This window comes from Oncorhynchus tshawytscha, unplaced genomic scaffold, assembly GCF_018296145.1.
Source record: "Oncorhynchus tshawytscha isolate Ot180627B unplaced genomic scaffold, Otsh_v2.0 Un_contig_388_pilon_pilon, whole genome shotgun sequence".
Classification (NCBI taxonomy): Eukaryota; Metazoa; Chordata; class Actinopteri; order Salmoniformes; family Salmonidae; genus Oncorhynchus; species Oncorhynchus tshawytscha.
The window spans coordinates 240,164-258,978 of record NW_024609827.1 but is presented as its reverse complement, the minus strand read 5'-3'; the positions used below and the strand labels follow the sequence as shown (position 1 = coordinate 258,978).

Genomic DNA, 18,815 nt, shown 5'->3' with positions numbered 1-18,815 from the left:
CCCCATAATGACATCACAATACCCCATAATGACATCACAATACCCCATAATGACGAAGCAAAAATAGATTTTTAGATATTTTTGAAAATGCATTTAAGAATAAAAAATTCTTAATATGTAAGTATTCAGACCCTTTACTCAGTACTTTGTTGAATCACCTTTGGCAGCAAGTACAGCCTCGAGACGTCTTGGATATGACGCGACAAGCTTGTCACACCTGTATTTGGGGAGTCTTTGCCATTCTTCTCTGCAGAAATTCTCAAGCTCTGTCAGGTTGGATGGGGAGTATCGCTGTACAAAGAGTTCAATCTTGGTTTCATCAGACCAGAGAATCTTGTTTCTCATGGTCTGAGAGTCTTTCGGTGCCTTTTGGCAAACTCCAAGCGGGCTGTACATGTACACTTTACTGAGGAGTGGCTTCTGTCTGGCCACTATCATAAAGTCCTGATTGGTGGCTTTGCTGCAGAGATGGTTGTCCTTCTGGAAGGTTCTCCCATCTCCACAGAGGAACTCCAGAGCTGACCATTGGGTGACCATTGAGTGACCATTGGGTTCTTGGTCACCTCCCTGACCAAGGCCCTTCTACCCCGATTGCTCAATTTGGCCGGGGGGCTCTAGGAGGAGTCTACATTCCCCTGATCTGTGCCTCGACACAGTCCTGTCTCAAACCTCTACGGACAATTCCTTCGACCTCATGGCTTGGTTTTTGCTCTGACATGCACTGTCAACTGTGGGACCTTATATAGACAGGCGTGTGCCTTTCCAAACAATGTCCAATCAATTTAATTTACCACAGGTGGACTCCAATCATGTTGTAGAAACATCTCAAGGATGACCAATGGAAACAGGATGCACCTGAGCTCAATTTTGAGCATACTTACGGTCTGCATACTTATGTAAATAAAGTATTTCTGTTTTTCAATTTGCATAAATTTGCAAAATTCTCTAAAACCTGTTTTCACTTTGTCATTATGGGATATTGTGATGTCATTATGGGATATTGTGATGTCATTATGGGATATTGTGATGTCATTATGGGATATTGTGATGTCATTATGGGATATTGTGATGTCATTATGGGATATTGTGAGTAGATTGATAAGGAAAACATGTATTTAATACATTTTAGAATAAGGCTGTAACGTAAAACAAAATGTGAAAAAAGTCAAGGGGTCTGAATACTCTCCAAATGCACTGTACATTCTTATCAAGAACCAGGCTATTGTGTGTCAACTTTGAGACAAGATTGTGAGGTGTGTGTTTGCTGGGTTTTTACCATATCTGTCAAATAAATAAAAACACATTTTCTCTGTGGGTCGTTTTCCCCTCAGGTGACTGCTGCTGAGGATGATGAGGATGACTCTTGGACTAGTTCTGATGATGATGATGATGATGAAGGTGGCGAGGAGTACTTTGTCCTGGAGGAGAGTACAGGCTACATGGCTCCTATTCTGTGTTTCCTGGCTGTGTTCCACACTGCCCTCTCTATCCTGTGTTTGGTTGGCTACTACTTTCTCAAGGTGAATACAATCATTTAATCTATCAATCAGTATGACCGGTGTTTATTACAGTCAACTGTTCACATCAATCCACAACATCATTATCTTCTTTCTTTCTCTGTCATTCCATTCTATTCTCTTCTTCCTCCATGTTTCTCCTCTCAACCCTTCTCTCTGTCATCCATTTCCCTCCCAGGTGCCTCTGGTGGTGTTTAAGAGAGAGAAGGGGATCGCCAGGCTGTTGGAGTTTGAAGGTCTCTACATCACAGAGCAGCCGGCAGACGATGACATCACGGGCCAGTGGGACCGCCTCGTCATCAACACCCCGTGAGTCATACCACTGAGGAAAACCTGACTTGGACTGAAACAGGTGCCGGTACTGTTTATATTTAGTCGCAGGAACTCCACAATCCTTTTTGAGCTGATCTATAAGAGGTGCAGGAACTCAAGCAGTAGAACATTTGAGGTGCAGGAACTCAAGCAGTAGAACATTTGAGGTGCCGGAACTCAAGCAGTAGAACATTTGAGGTGCCGGAACTCAAGCAGTAGAACATTTGAGGTGCAGGAACTCAAGCAGTAGAACATTTGAGGTGCCGGAACTCAAGCAGTAGAACATTTGAGGTGCAGGAACTCAAGCAGTAGAACATTTGAGGTGCAGGAACTCAAGCAGTAGAACATTTGAGGTGCAGGAACTCAAGCAGTAGAACATTTGAGGTGCCGGTACTCAAGCAGTAGAACATTTGAGGTGCCGGAACTCAAGCAGTAGAACATTTGAGGTGCAGGAACTCCAGCAGTAGAACATTTGAGGTGCCGGAACTCAAGCAGTAGAACATTTGAGGTGCAGGAACTCAAGCAGTAGAACATTTGAGGTGCAGGAACTCAAGCAGTAGAACATTTGAGGTGCCGGTACTCAAGCAGTAGAACATTTGAGGTGCAGGAACTCAGTTCCGGTAAGCTCCTGCCAAAGTCAAGAAATGTGTACACTAATATTAAAAAGTCTGTTGAAAATGTCACCAGCTTCAGATGAATGTTCCTAGTAGAATTGTAGAGACATTGAACTATATCTGTTGTCATTCTTATGTTTCTGCAGATCCTTCCCCAATAACTACTGGGACAAGTTTATCAAACGGAAGGTACAAGTACAGCCTTATTCACACAGGTTTCCCCACAAATACTATACACATATACCCTGTAACTACATAGTGTAGCATAGCAATCATATAAACCCAAATCAATCCCTGTCTCCTCTGTCTATAGGTCATTAATAAGCATGGAGACCTGTATGTGTCTCCTCTGGCTATAGGTCATTAATAAGTATGGAGACCTGTATGTGTCTCCTCTGACTATAGGTCATTAATAAATATGGAGACCTGTATGTGTCTCCTCTGGCTATAGGTCATTAATAAGTATGGAGACCTGTATGTGTCTGTCTATAGGTCATTAATAAGTATGGAGACCTGTATGTGTCTGTATATAGGTCATTAATAAGTATGGAGACCTGTATGTGTCTGTATATAGGTCATTAATAAGTATGGAGACCTGTATGTGTCTGTCTATAGGTCATTAATAAGTATGGAGACCTGTATGGAGCTGAGCGGATAGCTGAGCTGTTGGGTCTGGATAAGAGCGCCCTGGACTTCGACCCTACTCAGGAGACCGTGGTGGAGGCGGCTTCTCTTGTATCCTGGTGAGACATCCACTCTTCTCATATCATCTTTACAAAACTCAAGTCATAGACTGTTCTCTCTGCTACCGTACGGCAAGCGGTACCGGAGCTCCAAGTCTAGGTCCAAGAGGCTCCTTAACAGCTTCTAGCCCCTAAGCCATAAGACTGTTGAACAATTAATAAAATCACCACCGTACAATTTACATTGACTCCCCCCATACCATTTGTAAACAGTGAGTATCAGCAGTGTATTATCTAAGCATATTCACTTCACCCCCACCTACAGTGGAGACCATGAAAACATAGACATTAGGAGAAATGTCTTACTCATAGTTAAATATTAATTGTTAACCATTAATATCAAATAAATCAGGTAAATATGTAATTTTTCCCTCACATGCACTGGTAATAAACACGTAGCTAATAAACACAGTGAAATACTACATAGCGTCTCAGTTTAGTTAACCGCTAGTGAGAAAGTAATCCTCTCATATCAACACAGTAAAATACATGATACTGTATTGTGAATGGGTGGGTAACTTGGTTTAATTCCACGCTAAAAAAACATCTGTCTGTTTCCTAATGGCAGGTTGAGCTCTATTGACACCAAGTACCACATCTGGAAAATGGGAGTGGTGCTGACTGATAACGTACGTGTTTACTGCCTCAGTAAAGACAAACTGTCAACCTAGCCCCTCCCCTTTCAGTGTTTGTGGCTGGCAGTAGGGCTCTGGATAGGTATAAGGAGTATGGTCAAACCACCCTGAGGCCATCAGGAGGCTAGCTGGAGCCATCACTATACTGCTTACACCTATCCAGTCCCTTACGATCTGCAAACACAAAGGGGAAAGGACTAGGAATTTCAAGTTGATTTTAGACTGAAAAAGTGATGGACTGAGCTTCACATTTCCTTGTTCTGTCATGTCAGTCGTTCCTGTACCTGATCTGGTACGCCACCATGTCCATCCTGGGGCACTATAACAACTTCTTCTTCGCTGCCCATCTGCTGGACATCGCCATGGGCTTCAAGACCCTCCGGACCATCCTGTCCTCCGTCACTCACAACGGAAAACAGGCACGTGGCAATAACACCACCAGACACTGTCACAGGGCCACACAGACATTTTAATCACTAGACTGTAGATCAGGGGGACATCTCAATGCAGCGTTTTTCGTCATGAATGTTGTTCTGGAGGCAGCTCTGCAGGGTGGTCACTAGCTGGCACAGCCACAAAGTCATAAAATATGATTTTAAAACTAACCCTTGTGTTGTTATGTGTTAATAACATTTAGACTACGTTACCCAACAGGCTATGCGGGGGCCAGGTGGTGGAAGAATGCCTTGGATGGCTAAACGTAGAGTTTTCTAGCTGAAGTATATGTTCATTAAAAGTAGTTAAACCTACGCCCCCGTTTCTCATTATATAAGGAACAAACATAACATCCCTAACCACCAGAGGTGGGACCAAGTCATTGTTTTACAAGTCACAAGTAAGTCCCAAGTCAAGACCGGCAAGTATCAAGTCAAGTGTCGAGTCCTAGACAAGTCATAATGTGCTCTTCACCAAATGTAATACCATTTCATATTTTTAACAAGAGTAATATTTAGTATATTACATTTACGTAAATCATGAATGCTTTTAAAAATATATCTATACATTTATTACTTTCCAAATAAATGTTATATTTCCATGGAAATACATGGGTAGCCATGAGACCCCCCCCATAGTGATCGAGGGTCGCTTTGGGGCGCAATCGGGCGATGTAGGCTTGTACACAATTGCTCAACACACACACACACACACACACGCACACACGCACACACACACAGTGTGGTTACAGTAGGCTAACATATGTTAATGGCTTTAGGAACAGCAGTAACATCAGACTTGATATCAAGTCAGGTCGAGTCATAAGGCTCAAGTCCAAGTCAAGTCATGAGTCATTGGTGTTAAAGTCAAAGTCGAGTTGCAAGTCATCATATTTGTGACTCGAGTCTTGACTCGAATCCAAGTCATGTGACTCGAGTCCACACCTCTGCTAACCACACTGCTAACCCTAATGCCTAACCCTAACCTTAAATTAAAGGCCCAATTCAGCTGTTTTTATCTCAATATCAAATCATTTCTAGGTAACAATTAAGTACCTTACTGTTATTTTTTTCCAATTAAAAGTGTCAAAAAGAAACAAAAATAGCTTTTTAGCGAAGACCAAATTTCTCAAGGAAGAATTTAGCTAGGACTGTCTGGGAGTGAGGGGCTGATTGGATGAGCCTAACGGGAGGAATCTGTAACCTGAACATTAATTGGCAGAGGTTTGAAACTATTACTTATTAGTCTATTAACTTATACCACCTGGTGATGTCACCAGGCAGGCCAAAACTCCATCACACCAAAACAGGCTGACATTTCAGGCGGTCTTTTCAAACGGCTCTTACATTAAAATGACATTATAATAAATGTCCCAATTTCATAGTATTATTTAGTGTGGAAATATATACAGAGCGTTCAGAAAGTATTTAGACCCCTTCACTTTTTCCACATTTTGTTACATTACAGCCGTATTAATCTAAAATGGATTAAAATAGGTGCCCCAACAAAGTACTGAGTAAAGGGTCTGAATGCTTATGTAAATGTGATATTTCATTTATTTTTGTTTTTATGGATTTGCAAAAATGTCTACAAACCTGTTTTTGCTCTGTCATTATGGGATTATGTTGTGTAAATTGATGAGATAAAAAAAAACGATCTATATTTGAATAAGGCTGTAACCTAATTAAATGTGGAAAGAGTCAAGGGGTCTGAATATTTTTTGAATGCACTATATAAAACACAGGATATCACGTTTTTGACTGCACTAGGCCTTTAAGATCAAAAAGCAAATTTTTCAAAAAGCTCAATTTTAAACACCTGTTAGCAACGGGTGTGGCTGAAATAGCCAAATCCACTCATTTGAAGGGGTGTCCACATACTTTTGTATATAAGGTGTAGCTAGGTGGGACAGCCACATATCTCAGTCATAGTAAGTACATTTTTCCTCAATATAGTAGCTATCAGCAAAGTCTGTGCTAGTTAGGGGGTAAAGTCTGTGCTAGTTAGGGGGTAAAGTCTGTGCTAGTTAGGGGGAAAAGTCTGTGCTAGTTAGGGGGTAAAGTCTGTGCTAGTGTTAGTTCTCAAAAGGCTTTTGTTTAATATTTTGGGGGAGCGTGGGATGATTTAAGATACTTTTTTGAAGAGGTAGAGTTTCAGATATTTTTGTAAAATGGACAGGAACTCTGCTGTTCTAGCTTCAGGGGGAAGCTGTTTCTACCATTAAGGGTGCCAGGAGAGAGAGGAGCTTGGAGGAGCTTGGGTTGAGGGGGAGCTGCCCTCCCATAGGGGTGGAAGGGCCAAGAGACCAGAGGTGGCAGAATGGAGTGTTCGGGATGGGGTGTAGGCTTTGAGCAGAGCCTGAAGTCAGGGAGGGGCAGTTCCTCTTGCTGCTCTATAGGCAGATACCATGGTCTATAGTGGATGGGAGCTTCGACTGGAAACTAGTTGAGTGGGTGGAGGAGCGGGGTTGTTATCCTCTCTCAAGTGAAGTCATGTTTATTTAAAGTGCATTTGACACAGGTCTCAACACACTTTACATTTCTGCATGTTGAGAATAATGTGAATATTAATTTCCTCTCTCCAGTTGGCGCTGTCTGTTGGAAGTGTATCTGTACACTGTAGTGGCCTTCAACATCATCACTAATAATGACCCCTCTCTCTCTCTCTCTCTCTACAGTTGGTGCTGACTGTAGGTCTGTTGGCGGTGGTGGTGTATCTGTACACTGTAGTGGCCTTCAACATCATCACTAATAATGACCCTCTCTCTCTCTCTCTCTCTCAGTTGGTGCTGACTGTAGGTCTGTTGGCGGTGGTGGTGTATCTGTACACTGTAGTGGCCTTCAACATCATCACTAATAATGACCCCTCTCTCTCTCTCTCTACAGTTGGTGCTGACTGTAGGCCTGTTGGCGGTGGTGGTGTATCTGTACACTGTAGTGGCCTTCAACATCATCACTAATAATGACCCCTCTCTCTCTCTCTCTCTACAGTTGGTGCTGACTGTAGGTCTGTTGGCGGTGGTGGTGTATCTGTACACTGTAGTGGTCTTCAACATCATCACTAATAATGACCCCTCTCTCTCTCTCTCTCTCTACAGTTGGTGCTGACTGTAGGCCTGTTGGCGGTGGTGGTGTATCTGTACACTGTAGTGGCCTTCAACATCATCACTAATAATGACCCCTCTCTCTCTCTCTCTCTCTCTACAGTTGGTGCTGACTGTAGGCCTGTTGGCGGTGGTGGTGTATCTGTACACTGTAGTGGCCTTCAACATCATCACTAATAATGACCCCTCTCTCTCTCTCTCTCTACAGTTGGTGCTGACTGTAGGTCTGTTGGCGGTGGTGGTGTATCTGTACACTGTAGTGGCCTTCAACATCATCACTAATAATGACCCCTCTCTCTCTCTCTCTCTACAGTTGGTGCTGACTGTAGGTCTGTTGGCGGTGGTGGTGTATCTGTACACTGTAGTGGTCTTCAACATCATCACTAATAATGACCCCTCTCTCTCTCTCTCTCTACAGTTGGTGCTGACTGTAGGCCTGTTGGCGGTGGTGGTGTATCTGTACACTGTAGTGGCCTTCAACATCATCACTAATAATGACCCCTCTCTCTCTCTCTCTCTACAGTTGGTGCTGACTGTAGGCCTGTTGGCGGTGGTGGTGTATCTGTACACTGTAGTGGCCTTCAACTTCTTCAGAAAGTTCTACAACAAGAGCGAGGATGAGGACGCACCTGACATGAAGTGTGACGACATGATGACTGTAAGTCTATACACACACACACACACACACACCACTACTCACTGCTAAAGGATGACTCAACGCAGTAGTATTGATACTGTGTCATAGCACGTATAAATGAGTCATGCACATCCTTCACACGTTAAGTTCTTAAGATAACCCACTAATAGATGGCTTGGTTAGAGTTCATTCCACGACTCACAGAACATGTTTTAGGAAGGGATCCAAGAAGGTTGTCCACACTGCTGCATATCCTTCACACAGCGTTGAAGACACCTCATCACTTCTCACTAGTGTAGATCTGTTGAACGAGGACTTTAAAATCCTCCCCCTCTATCCTTTACTACTTTCTGTTGAAAGATCGAGTTTTAAAACCCCTCCTCCTCAGTGCTATCTGTTCCTCCTCTATATCCTCCTCAGTACTATCTGTTCCTCCTCTATATCCTCCTCAGTGCTATCTGTTCCTCCTCTATATCCTCCTCAGTGCTATCTGTTCCTCCTCTATATCCTCCTCAGTGCTATCTGTTCCTCCTCTATATCCTCCTCAGTGCTATCTGTTCCTCCTCTATATCCTCCTCAGTGCTATCTGTTCCTCCTCTATATCCTCCTCAGTGCTATCTGTTCCTCCTCTATATCCTCCTCAGTGCTATCTGTTCCTCCTCTATATCCTCCTCAGTGCTATCTGTTCCTCCTCTATATCCTCCTCAGTGCTATCTGTTCCTCCTCTATATCCTCCTCAGTGCTATCTGTTCCTCCTCTATATCCTCCTCAGTGCTATCTGTTCCTCCTCAGTGCTATCTGTTCCTCCTCTATATCCTCCTCAGTGCTATCTGTTCCTCCTCTATATCCTCCTCAGTGCTATCTGTTCCTCCTCTATATCCTCCTCAGTGCTATCTGTTCCTCAGTGCTATCTGTTCCTCCTCTATATCCTCCTCAGTGCTATCTGTTCCTCCTCTATATCCTCCTCAGTGCTATCTGTTCCTCAGTGCTATCTGTTCCACCTCTATATCCTCCTCAGTGCTATCTGTTCCACCTCTATATCCTCCTCAGTGCTATCTGTTCCTCCTCTATATCCTCCTCAGTGCTATCTGTTCCACCTCTATATCCTCCTCAGTGCTATCTGTTCCACCTGTACGCGGGGGTGAGGGCCGGCGGTGGTATCGGTGATGAGCTCGAGGACCCGGCCGGAGACCCCTACGAGCTGTGGCGTATCCTCTTCGACATCACCTTCTTCTTCTTCGTCATCGTCATCCTCCTGGCCATCATTCAGGGTACGTTGCTACCAGGGCTGTGGTTATTTCCAGTCAATTCAGGAAGTACACAGGAAATACACTAACAATAGGTGGCATTTTGAATTGGAATTACAATGTTTTACCTATCTGAATTGAAATGGAATTGACCCCAACTTTGGTATGTTCCTACAGAACTTTGATACTGTATCACATTAGTTGTCTTGAAGTTCTTGATGTTTTTACACACAATTCAGCCTTTAGCTGCCATGTAAACACTAGAATAAATAAAAATTCAACTAAATACCAGGCTCTTTGGGGTGAGGTCTAGGATCATGTAATCTTACCTGGTGTGATCCTAAATCAGCACTCCTACTCTGAAACTTATGATACGTATGGCCCCCAGTGTTCAGAACAGCAGCTGAGAGAACTTTACTGTGTTTAAGAAGTTAAAATGCTGTCTTGTTCAATGCTCCAGGTTTGATTATTGATGCGTTTGGGGAACTGAGAGACCAGCAGGAGCAGGTGAAGGAGGATATGGAGGTAAGAGTTCACCTGGTCTCACCTAGAACATTTTCTGGGCTCCCAAGTGGCGCACTGGTCTACGGCACTGTATCTCAGTGCTAGAGGCGTCACTACAGAACCTGGTTCGATCCCGGGCTGTATCACAACCGGCCGTGATTGGGAGTCCCATAGGGCGGCGCACAATTGTCCCAGCGTCGTCCGGGTTAGGGGAGGGTTCGGCCGTAATTGTAAATAAGATTTTGTTCTAAACCTACTTGCCTAGTTAAATAAAAAATAATAAAGGATCAATGTTAGGAATAAGCATCTTCTTGAATAAATGCAATATGTTAGGGGAGGGGAGTGTATCTGATTGGGTAAACACATTCTATCATCTTACTGTAGACTAAATGCTTCATCTGTGGAATTGGAAACGACTACTTTGACACAACACCCCACGGCTTTGAGACCCACACCTTACAAGAACACAACCTGGCCAACTACCTGTGAGTACATACTGACTGACACGAGGATGTTGTTCAAGCACATACGACCAGAGATGCTCCATTAAAGGCTCTCGTTTGAATTTAATTAGATGTACTTAACTTTACCAGTGATGCTCTGGATGAAAGCCTGAATTAATATTTGGCCACATGGCTTTTCATTCTGTGCAGCTTCTTCCTGATGTACCTCATCAACAAGGACGAGACTGAACACACTGGTCAGGTATGTACAACAACACTTCTCTTTATCATATGAACACACGTCTCAGATCTAAATCTCTCTCATTGAAACTCTAGCACTAGAATAGAACTATGGAGTGGTTTCAGTGCCAACAGAAATTGTATTTAATATCTAACAATTTATAATGCACACATTGAATTCATAAATTGTTGTATTTCATGATTTTAAAAACTGAATTGAATGAATAAATCGCATACATTTTTGAATTTCAATGTAATATTCTGTTTCAATATGGTAGATGTTGCATTAATTTGAGGTTTATCAAAGTTTCATATATTCACCTTCTTAGACCCATTGGGCAGAGACGTCAATTGAACATCTATTCCACATTGGTTCAACGTCTAGACATGTCCATGTTTGATAGAGTCTAAGCTTTCAGGAATGGGATATAGTCCTAATAGCTTATAACAGTTTAAACACTAGAGACCAATTCATAGGAAGACAATAAATGCCACTTTGGCTTCGGAATCTAGCAAAGGCTCTGTTCTTTCTCTACCTTGCAAAGTACCAGGATGTTGTCTCTGGTTCTGAATCTGAATGCATCCAAGAAGTTGAATATATATGTAGGGAGCGATTTGCATTTTCTGTGTATCCAAGTTTACAAACTATAATTTCAAGTTGAAATTATAGTTTGTAAACTTGGATACACAGAAAATGCAAATCGCTCCCTACACCGCCAACAATGCCACTCATTTTGAATGTCATGTGGATTTCAAAATTGTAATATTGCTGCCATTTGACTTTAACACACTACACAATTTGATTTCATGTAAAATGACCTTTTCACTCCTAAAACCATTTTAACTACTGTGTATTTCCCTGTCCTTCAACAGGAGTCGTATGTGTGGAAGATGTACCAGGAGAGATGCTGGGACTTCTTCCCTGCTGGGGACTGTTTCAGGAAGCAGTATGAGGACCTGCTTGGGTAGAGAGGACAGCTAACACTACCCAGCTACTCTCCAACCCTACCTTGAGAGAGAACACCTAAAACTACATTAGCTAGCTACCCTACCTGTGTAGAGAGGACACTTAACACTTCCCATTTACCGTAAAGCACTGTCTGTATTTGAGAGACAAGTCTACTCAAAAACCCTACATCCTATCTGAGGCAGCCTTCTTACATCACTTAAACAACATTTAATGGGTAGAGGACACCAGAACACAACCCTACAACACTATCTGGGTAGAACACTACAACACTATCTGGGTAGAGGGCACCAGAACACTACCCCACAACACTATCTGGGTAGAGAGGACACCAGAACACTACCCTACAACACTATCTGGGTAGAGGGCACCAGAACACTACCCCACAACACTATCTGGGTGGAGGACACCAGAACACTACCCTACAACACTATATGGGTAGAGGACACCAGAACACAACCCCACAACACTATCTGGGTGGAGGACACCAGAATACTACCCTACAACACTATCTGGGTAGAGGACACCAGAACACTACCCTACAACACTATATGGGTAGAGGACACCAGAACACTACCCCACAACACTATCTGGGTAGAGGACACCAGAACACTACCCTACAACACTATCTGGGTAGAGGACACCAGAACACTACCCACCCAGCTTCCCTACAACACTATCTGGGTAGAGGACACCAGAACACTACCCCACAACACTATCTGGGTAGAGGAACACTACCCCAGAACACTACTGGGTAGAGGACAGCACTATCCTACAACACTATCTGGGTAGAGGACACCAGAACACTACCACAGCTAGAACACCACCCAGCTCCTACAACACTATCTGGGTAGAGGACACCAGAACACTACCCAGCAACACTATCTGGGTAGAGGACACCAGAACACTACCCAGCTATCCTACAACACTATCTGGGTAGAGGACATCAGAACACTACCCTACAACACTATCTGGGTAGAGGACACCAGAACACCACCCAGCTTCCCTACAACACTATCTGGGTAGAGAGGACACCAGAACACTACCCTACAACACTATCTGGGTAGAGGACACCAGAACACTACCCAGCTATCCTACAACACTATCTGGGTAGAGGACACCAGAACACTACCCAGCTATCCTACAACACTATCTGGGTAGAGAGGACACCAGAACACCATCCAGCTACCCCACAACACTATCTGGTAAAGACTAACTCACTTGAACCTTAATGGAACATGAAATCTAGCTCCACTTAGCTCTTCTGCTGCCATTGTATCCATCATACAGTATCACCTAATGAACTGGCCAGCCACTACTGAGGAGAGACTGAGGTTGATGAAGACGATGACTGGACTTGGTGTTTGAATTTTCATTGTGAAGATAGGTCACGTCGACACCTTGTTTGCTCTGTTATGATGACACGTTACCCTTTTCACTTGCTTACCCCCCAAAACTGTTGCACAATGTGTGTTGTGTGGTAGAGTGGAGACATTGATATATGTAGGGTTACAGCTTGAGGAGTGATTGAATGTACAAGCCATGAGATTAATACCCAAGATATTACCTGAGAACCAAAACACTACAATGTGAATTGTGATGGTGATGAAACTTGACTAGAAATTAAATTAGACCTAATTCTACCTTTTATTGAACTTGGATCTGAATCTAATTAGCTTGGTGAGATGAGGAATTTAAAAAAGGGGTCCCTCAAGGGTCAGTCTTGAGCCCATTATAGGTGTTTATAAAGTGCCAATGTGCCTTAAAATGAGAACTTGACACCCTTCGTGCTCTAGAATTACCTAGCTACAGTAGGGATAGCTTTTTAGAAGAAAAAAAAAATCTAGATATCCATTGTGTATTTGTTGCTCAGTTTGGATTTGTTCCCAAACTACAGTGTCCATTGTCTGCCTGTACACCTTTCTTTCCATAGTAGAAATTACACACTGAAGAAAAAACATAATTCAGAATTTATTGAACAGTAACTGCTATTGTATGGCCATTTATATGTAGTAGCTTTGGGAAACCTGCATTTCTTTTTGAGAAGGAAAGGGGGGGAAGGAAATGAATAAATTAACCAATGCAATAAACCATGTCTGTATTCCATGGGCTGTCAATTAGCTCACAACATCGATCCAATTACAGAAACCTTTCAGAGGGGAAAATGTGTCAGTCTGTGTGAGCCCCTTTCCGTGTCTGACAAGGAATAGGAAATCTGGAACAGCTCACAGAGCTCAGCTGCTACAGCCATCCAGGGTAGGATGGAGAAGTCATGGGACTTGATGTGAATCAGTCAAATGGGAGGGAAAGAACTCCCAACAATGCCTTCATTCAAAGTCGATCTTATGAAAAGTATATTAATGAATCTGCTGTTATATAAGCAGTGTTCCATGTCTTGACTGTGGTGGATTAGAATATGATGTAAGACTGTTAGGGGCTGAGGGATGTACTCGTTATCATGTGATACGGGCTGATGGGGACTGGACGGTCCTTCTCCTAGGTCAGACAGGGTCAAAGGTTAGAGTTCAGGGGTCAGGAGATCATGCTGTCCAGCCAGTCTTCCAGGTCCTCCTCTGTCACCACCTCCTTTGCTACCGCTGCCTTGGGAGGTACAGCCACCTCCTCCTTCTGAATCTCCTCCTTGGCCTGCTGTGTCTCCTGCTTCTTAAGCTCCTCCTCTGGAACAAGCTCCTCCCTCTCCTCCTCCGGAACAAGCTCCTCCCTCTCCTCTAATGCTGCTGAAAAAAGAAAACAGAAAGTTGCACTCTCCCTAGTACTCACACAGATATAGAGGACGAACCAACAATTTTCCATATTGTTTCTCTGTATGTTGCTAGCAAATTATTAATGCCTTTATTTAGGTTACTGTTAAGTGATCTAATCAAATCATCAAATCAAATGTATTAATAAAGCCCTTCTTACATCAGCTGATATCTCAAAGTGCTGTACAGAAACCCAGCCTAAAACCCCAAACAGCAAGCAATGCAGGTGTAGAAGCACGGTGGCTAGGAAAAACTCCCTAGAAAGACCAAAACCTAGGAAGAAACCTAGAGAGGAACCAGGCTATGAGGGGTGGCCAGTCCTCTTCTGGCTGTGCCGGGTGGAGATAACAGAACATGGCCAAGATGTTCAAATGTTCATAGATGACCAGCAGGGTCAAATAATAATAATCACAGTAGTTGTCGAGGGTGCAGCAAGTCAGCACCTCAGGAGTAAATGTCAGTTGGCTTTTCATAGCCGATCATTAAAAGTATCTCTACCGCTCCTGCTGTCTCTAGAGAGTTGAAAACAGCAGGCCTGGGACAGGTAGCACGTCCTGGGTGATGGGTTGTTGTAGCAACAAGTTATTTTTTCCACACTGAATAGTCTGCAACCGTGTATAATCTAATTACAAGATTGCAGAACAGAACAAAACTGTTATGGGTACTCACGTTTATTTGGAACCTCAACAAGCCTGCCAGTTTGGGACAGTGAAGGTTCTGAGTCTGAGCTCTGTAGACTGAGCAGCTGGTCCAAATCCTTATCCATGTCATCCACCACAGGGGTCTTGGCAGCTGAGGAGCCCAGAGGAACAGCGCCTGGGGCTGTGCTCAAGGCACAGGAAACACCCAGGCTTGGACTAAGGCCTTTCTGAGCTGCTGGGACTCCTGGGACAGGAGGCTTAAACAGACCCAGCGCTACAGAGTTCTGTTTGGGTGCCATGGTCATAGTGGGTAGCTCCACCGGAGAGGTCACCTGATATATAACAACAGGATTAGATAATACATCTGGATTCAACCCAAATACACTACCAATACTTAGACAATGACTTTCTGGGAAAGCTCTGAAAACAGAAAGAATTCAACAGGTTTCCATGGTAATATTACAACACTTCTGAATACTGTAGTCTAGACGCCTAAAGAGGTGTAGACGCCCAACACCAAACCCAATGGAGCAAAAAGGTTCTGCATCAGGACTAGTTCAGTCTGTGGTGGAGAGGCATCAGTACCTACCTGGACTAGTTCAGTCTGTGGTGGAGAGGCATCAGTACCTACCTGGACTAGTTCAGTCAGTGGTGGAGAGGCATCAGTACCTACCTGGACTAGTTCAGTCTGTGGTGGAGAGGCATCAGTACCTACCTGGACTAGTTCAGTCTGTGGTGGAGAGGCATCAGTACCTACCTGGACTAGTTCAGTCTGTGGTGGAGAGGCATCAGTACCTACCTGGACTAGTTCAGTCTGTGGTGGAGAGGCATCAGTCTGGACTGCCTCCAGGTTCAGTCTGTGGTAGAGGCATCAGTACCTACCTGGACTAGTTCAGTCTGTGGTGGAGAGGCATCAGTACCTACCTGGACTAGTTCAGTCTGTGGTGGAGAGGCATCAGTACCTACCTGGACTAGTTCAGTCTGGACTAGTTCAGTCTGTGTGGAGAGGCATCAGTACCTACCTGGACTAGTTCAGCCTCCAGGTTCAGTCTGTGGTGGAGAGGCATCAGTACCTACCTGGACTAGTTCAGTCTGTGGTGGAGAGGCATCATCAGTACCTACCTGGACTAGTTCAGCCTCCAGGTTCAGTCTGTGGTGGAGAGGCATCAGTACCTACCTGGACTAGTTCAGTCTGTGGTGGAGAGGCATCAGTACCTACCTGGACTAGTTCAGTCTGTGGTGGAGAGGCATCAGTACCTACCTGGACTAGTTCAGTCTGTGGTGGAGAGGCATCAGTACCTACCTGGACTAGTTCAGTCTGTGGTGGAGAGGCATCAGTACCTACCTGGACTAGTTCAGTCTGTTCAGGTGGAGAGGCATCAGTACCTACCTGGACTAGTTCAGTCTTCAGTCTCTGGTGGAGAGGCATCAGTACCTACCTGGACTAGTTCAGCCTCCAGGTTCAGTCTGTGGTAGAGAGGCATCAGTACCTACCTGGACTAGTTCAGTCTGTGGTGAGGAGGCATCAGTACCTACCTGGACTAGTTCAGCCTCCAGGTTCAGTCTCTGGTGGAGAGGCATCAGTACCTACCTGGACTAGTTCAGCCTCCAGGTTCAGTCTCTGGTGGAGAGGCAGCTCTTGTAGAGACTGGGCCAGGGCTGGGAGGTCCACAAACACTGCTGAAAACTAGATGTGGGGAGAGGGAAGGAGAGGGGTAGAAGGAGGAGGATTAGGGGTAGAAGGAGGGTTAGGAGTAGAAGGAGGAGGGAAAGGGGGAGAAGGAGGAGTGGTAGAAGGGAGGAGGGTTAGGGGTAGAAGGAGGAGGGTTAGGGGTAGGGGGGGGAAGGGGTAGAAGGAGGGGGAAGGGGTAGAAGGGAGGAGGGTTAGGGGTAGAAGGAGGAGGGGAAGGGGTAGAAGGAGGAGGGGTAGAAGGAGGGGGAGGGGGTAGGGGGGAGGGGGTAGAAGGAGGGGGAGGGGGTAGAAGGAGGGGGAGGGGTAGAAGGAGTAGGGGAAGGGGTAGAAGGAGTAGGGGAAGGGGTAGAAGGAGTAGGGGAAGGGGTAGAAGGAGTAGGGGAAGGGGTAAGGGGTAGAAGGGGTAGGGGAAGGGGTAGAAGGAGTAGGGAAGGGGTAGAAGGAGGGGGAAGGGGGGGAAGGGGTAGAAGGAGTAGGGAAGGGGTAGAAGGAGTAGGGAAGGGGTAGAAGGAGTAGGGAAGGGGTAGAAGGAGGGGAAGGGGTAGAAGGAGGGGGAAGGGGTAGAAGGAGGAGGGGAAGGGGTAGAAGGGAGGAAAGGGGCGGGGGGTAGAAGCGAGGGGGGTGGTGGAGGGAGGGAGCGAGTGGGATGGAGGGAGGAAGGGGGTGGGGGTGAAGGGAGGAAGGGGCGGGGTGAAGGAATGGGGCGGAGTGTTGAGGAAGGGGGCGGAGGAAGAGAGAGCACTGATCAACTCCTGGGACAAAATAGACTAGTACCAAAACAACACCCTAACACTATTGGCAACAAGATCTTATTGAAAACAGACACACAGACAGACAGACAGACAGACAGACAGACAGACAGACAGAGACAGAGACAGAGAGCTATACTGGAAACAACAAGGAACAGAGAAAAGGCAATACCATATTTACCTGATTGGCTGCCAAAGAGTCAATATCCCACTCCTTCTCCTCAGAAAAGCGGAATTGAGTGAAGGAGTCCCCTGAGAACGAGAGAGAAAAGATTCTGAAACCAGGCTACTGCTGTCAGTTGCTCAGAATGATACTAGACAGATCTGTTTGTCTGTTAAATACATAATTCGCTTATTTATGAATTATTTCATATATTCATGTCATACAGTTTATTTCATTAAGTTACATATTAACATATGATACAAATATTAGCATGCAAACCTCTTATTATGCTATCACCAGTCAGTCACTAGGGGTCACCAGTCAGTCACTAGGGGGTCACCAGTCAGTCAGTCACTAGGGGGTCACCAGTCAGTCAGTCAGTCACTAGGGGGTCACCAGTCAGTCAGTCAGTCACTAGGGGTCACCAGTCAGTCAGTCAGTCACTAGGGGGTCACCAGTCAGTCAGTCAGTCACTAGGGGTCACCAGTCAGTCAGTCAGTCACTAGGGGGTCACCAGTCAGTCAGTCAGTCACTAGGGGTCACCAGTCAGTCAGTCAGTCACTAGGGGGTCACCAGTCAGTCAGTCAGTCACTAGGGGTCACCAGTCAGTCAGTCAGTCACTAGGGGTCACCAGTCAGTCACTAGGGGGTCACCAGTCAGTCAGTCACTAGGGGGTCACCAGTCAGTCACTAGGGGGTCACCAGTCAGTCAGTCGGTCACTAGGGGGTCACCAGTCAGTCACTAGGGGTCACCAGTCAGTCAGTCACTAGGGGGTCACCAGTCAGTCAGTCACTAGGGGTCACCAGTCAGTCAGTCACTAGGGGTCACCAGTCAGTCACTAGGGGGTCACCAGTCAGTCAGTCACTAGGGGTCACCAGTCAGTCAGTCACTAGGGGTCACCAGTCAGTCAGTCACTAGGGGTCACCAGTCAGTCAGTCACTAGGGGTCACCAGTCAGTCAGTCACTAGGGGTCACCAGTCAGTCAGTCACTAGGGGTCACCAGTCAGTCAGTCACTAGGGGTCACCAGTCAGTCAGTCACTAGGGGTCACCAGTCAGTCAGTCACTAGGGGGTCACCAGTCAGTCAGTCACTAGGGGTCACCAGTCAGTCAGTCACTAGGGGGTCACCAGTCAGTCAGTCACTAGGGGTCACCAGTCAGTCAGTCACTAGGGGGTCACCAGTCAGTCACACTAGGGGGTCACCAGTCAGTCAGTCACTAGGGGTCACCAGTCAGTCAGTCACTAGGGGTCACCAGTCAGTCAGTCACTAGGGGTCACCAGTCAGTCAGTCACTAGGGGGTCACCAGTCAGTCAGTCAGTCACTAGGGGGTCACCAGTCAGTCAGTCACTAGGGGGTCACCAGTCAGTCAGTCACTAGGGGGTCACCAGTCAGTCAGTCACTAGGGGTCAC

The 18,815-nt window shown here is 45.4% G+C and overlaps 2 protein-coding genes across 3 annotated transcripts in view; one reads left to right on the top strand and one right to left on the bottom strand.

Moving 5' to 3' along the window:
* The window catches only part of ryr3 (ryanodine receptor 3), a 268,014-nt gene extending 256,156 nt beyond the window's left edge, over positions 1-11,858 (top strand). Inside the window, 12 exon segments of the mRNA XM_042319182.1 lie at positions 1,332-1,520; positions 1,696-1,826; positions 2,590-2,632; positions 3,059-3,186; positions 3,755-3,815; positions 4,094-4,240; positions 7,883-8,017; positions 9,111-9,267; positions 9,704-9,768; positions 10,132-10,232; positions 10,401-10,452; positions 11,304-11,858. Of these exon segments, the coding sequence (XP_042175116.1) occupies positions 1,332-1,520; positions 1,696-1,826; positions 2,590-2,632; positions 3,059-3,186; positions 3,755-3,815; positions 4,094-4,240; positions 7,883-8,017; positions 9,111-9,267; positions 9,704-9,768; positions 10,132-10,232; positions 10,401-10,452; positions 11,304-11,399 (1,305 nt within the window). The 3' untranslated portion in view covers positions 11,400-11,858.
* A 1,497-nt stretch (positions 11,859-13,355) lies between these two features.
* aven (apoptosis, caspase activation inhibitor) overlaps positions 13,356-18,815 on the bottom strand; it is a 47,997-nt gene continuing 42,537 nt past the window's right edge. Inside the window, exons 3-6 of one of the 2 annotated variants that reach the window (XM_042319184.1) lie at positions 17,424-17,494; positions 16,392-16,487; positions 14,829-15,132; positions 13,356-14,132 (exon numbers count right to left, since the gene is read on the bottom strand). In XM_042319184.1, coding sequence (XP_042175118.1) covers positions 13,930-14,132; positions 14,829-15,132; positions 16,392-16,487; positions 17,424-17,494 — 674 coding nt within the window. In that variant the 3' untranslated portion in view covers positions 13,356-13,929. Of the gene's footprint in view, positions 14,136-14,828; positions 15,133-16,391; positions 16,488-17,423; positions 17,495-18,815 lie in introns of both variants that reach the window. The other variant, XM_042319183.1, reaches the window with a different exon arrangement.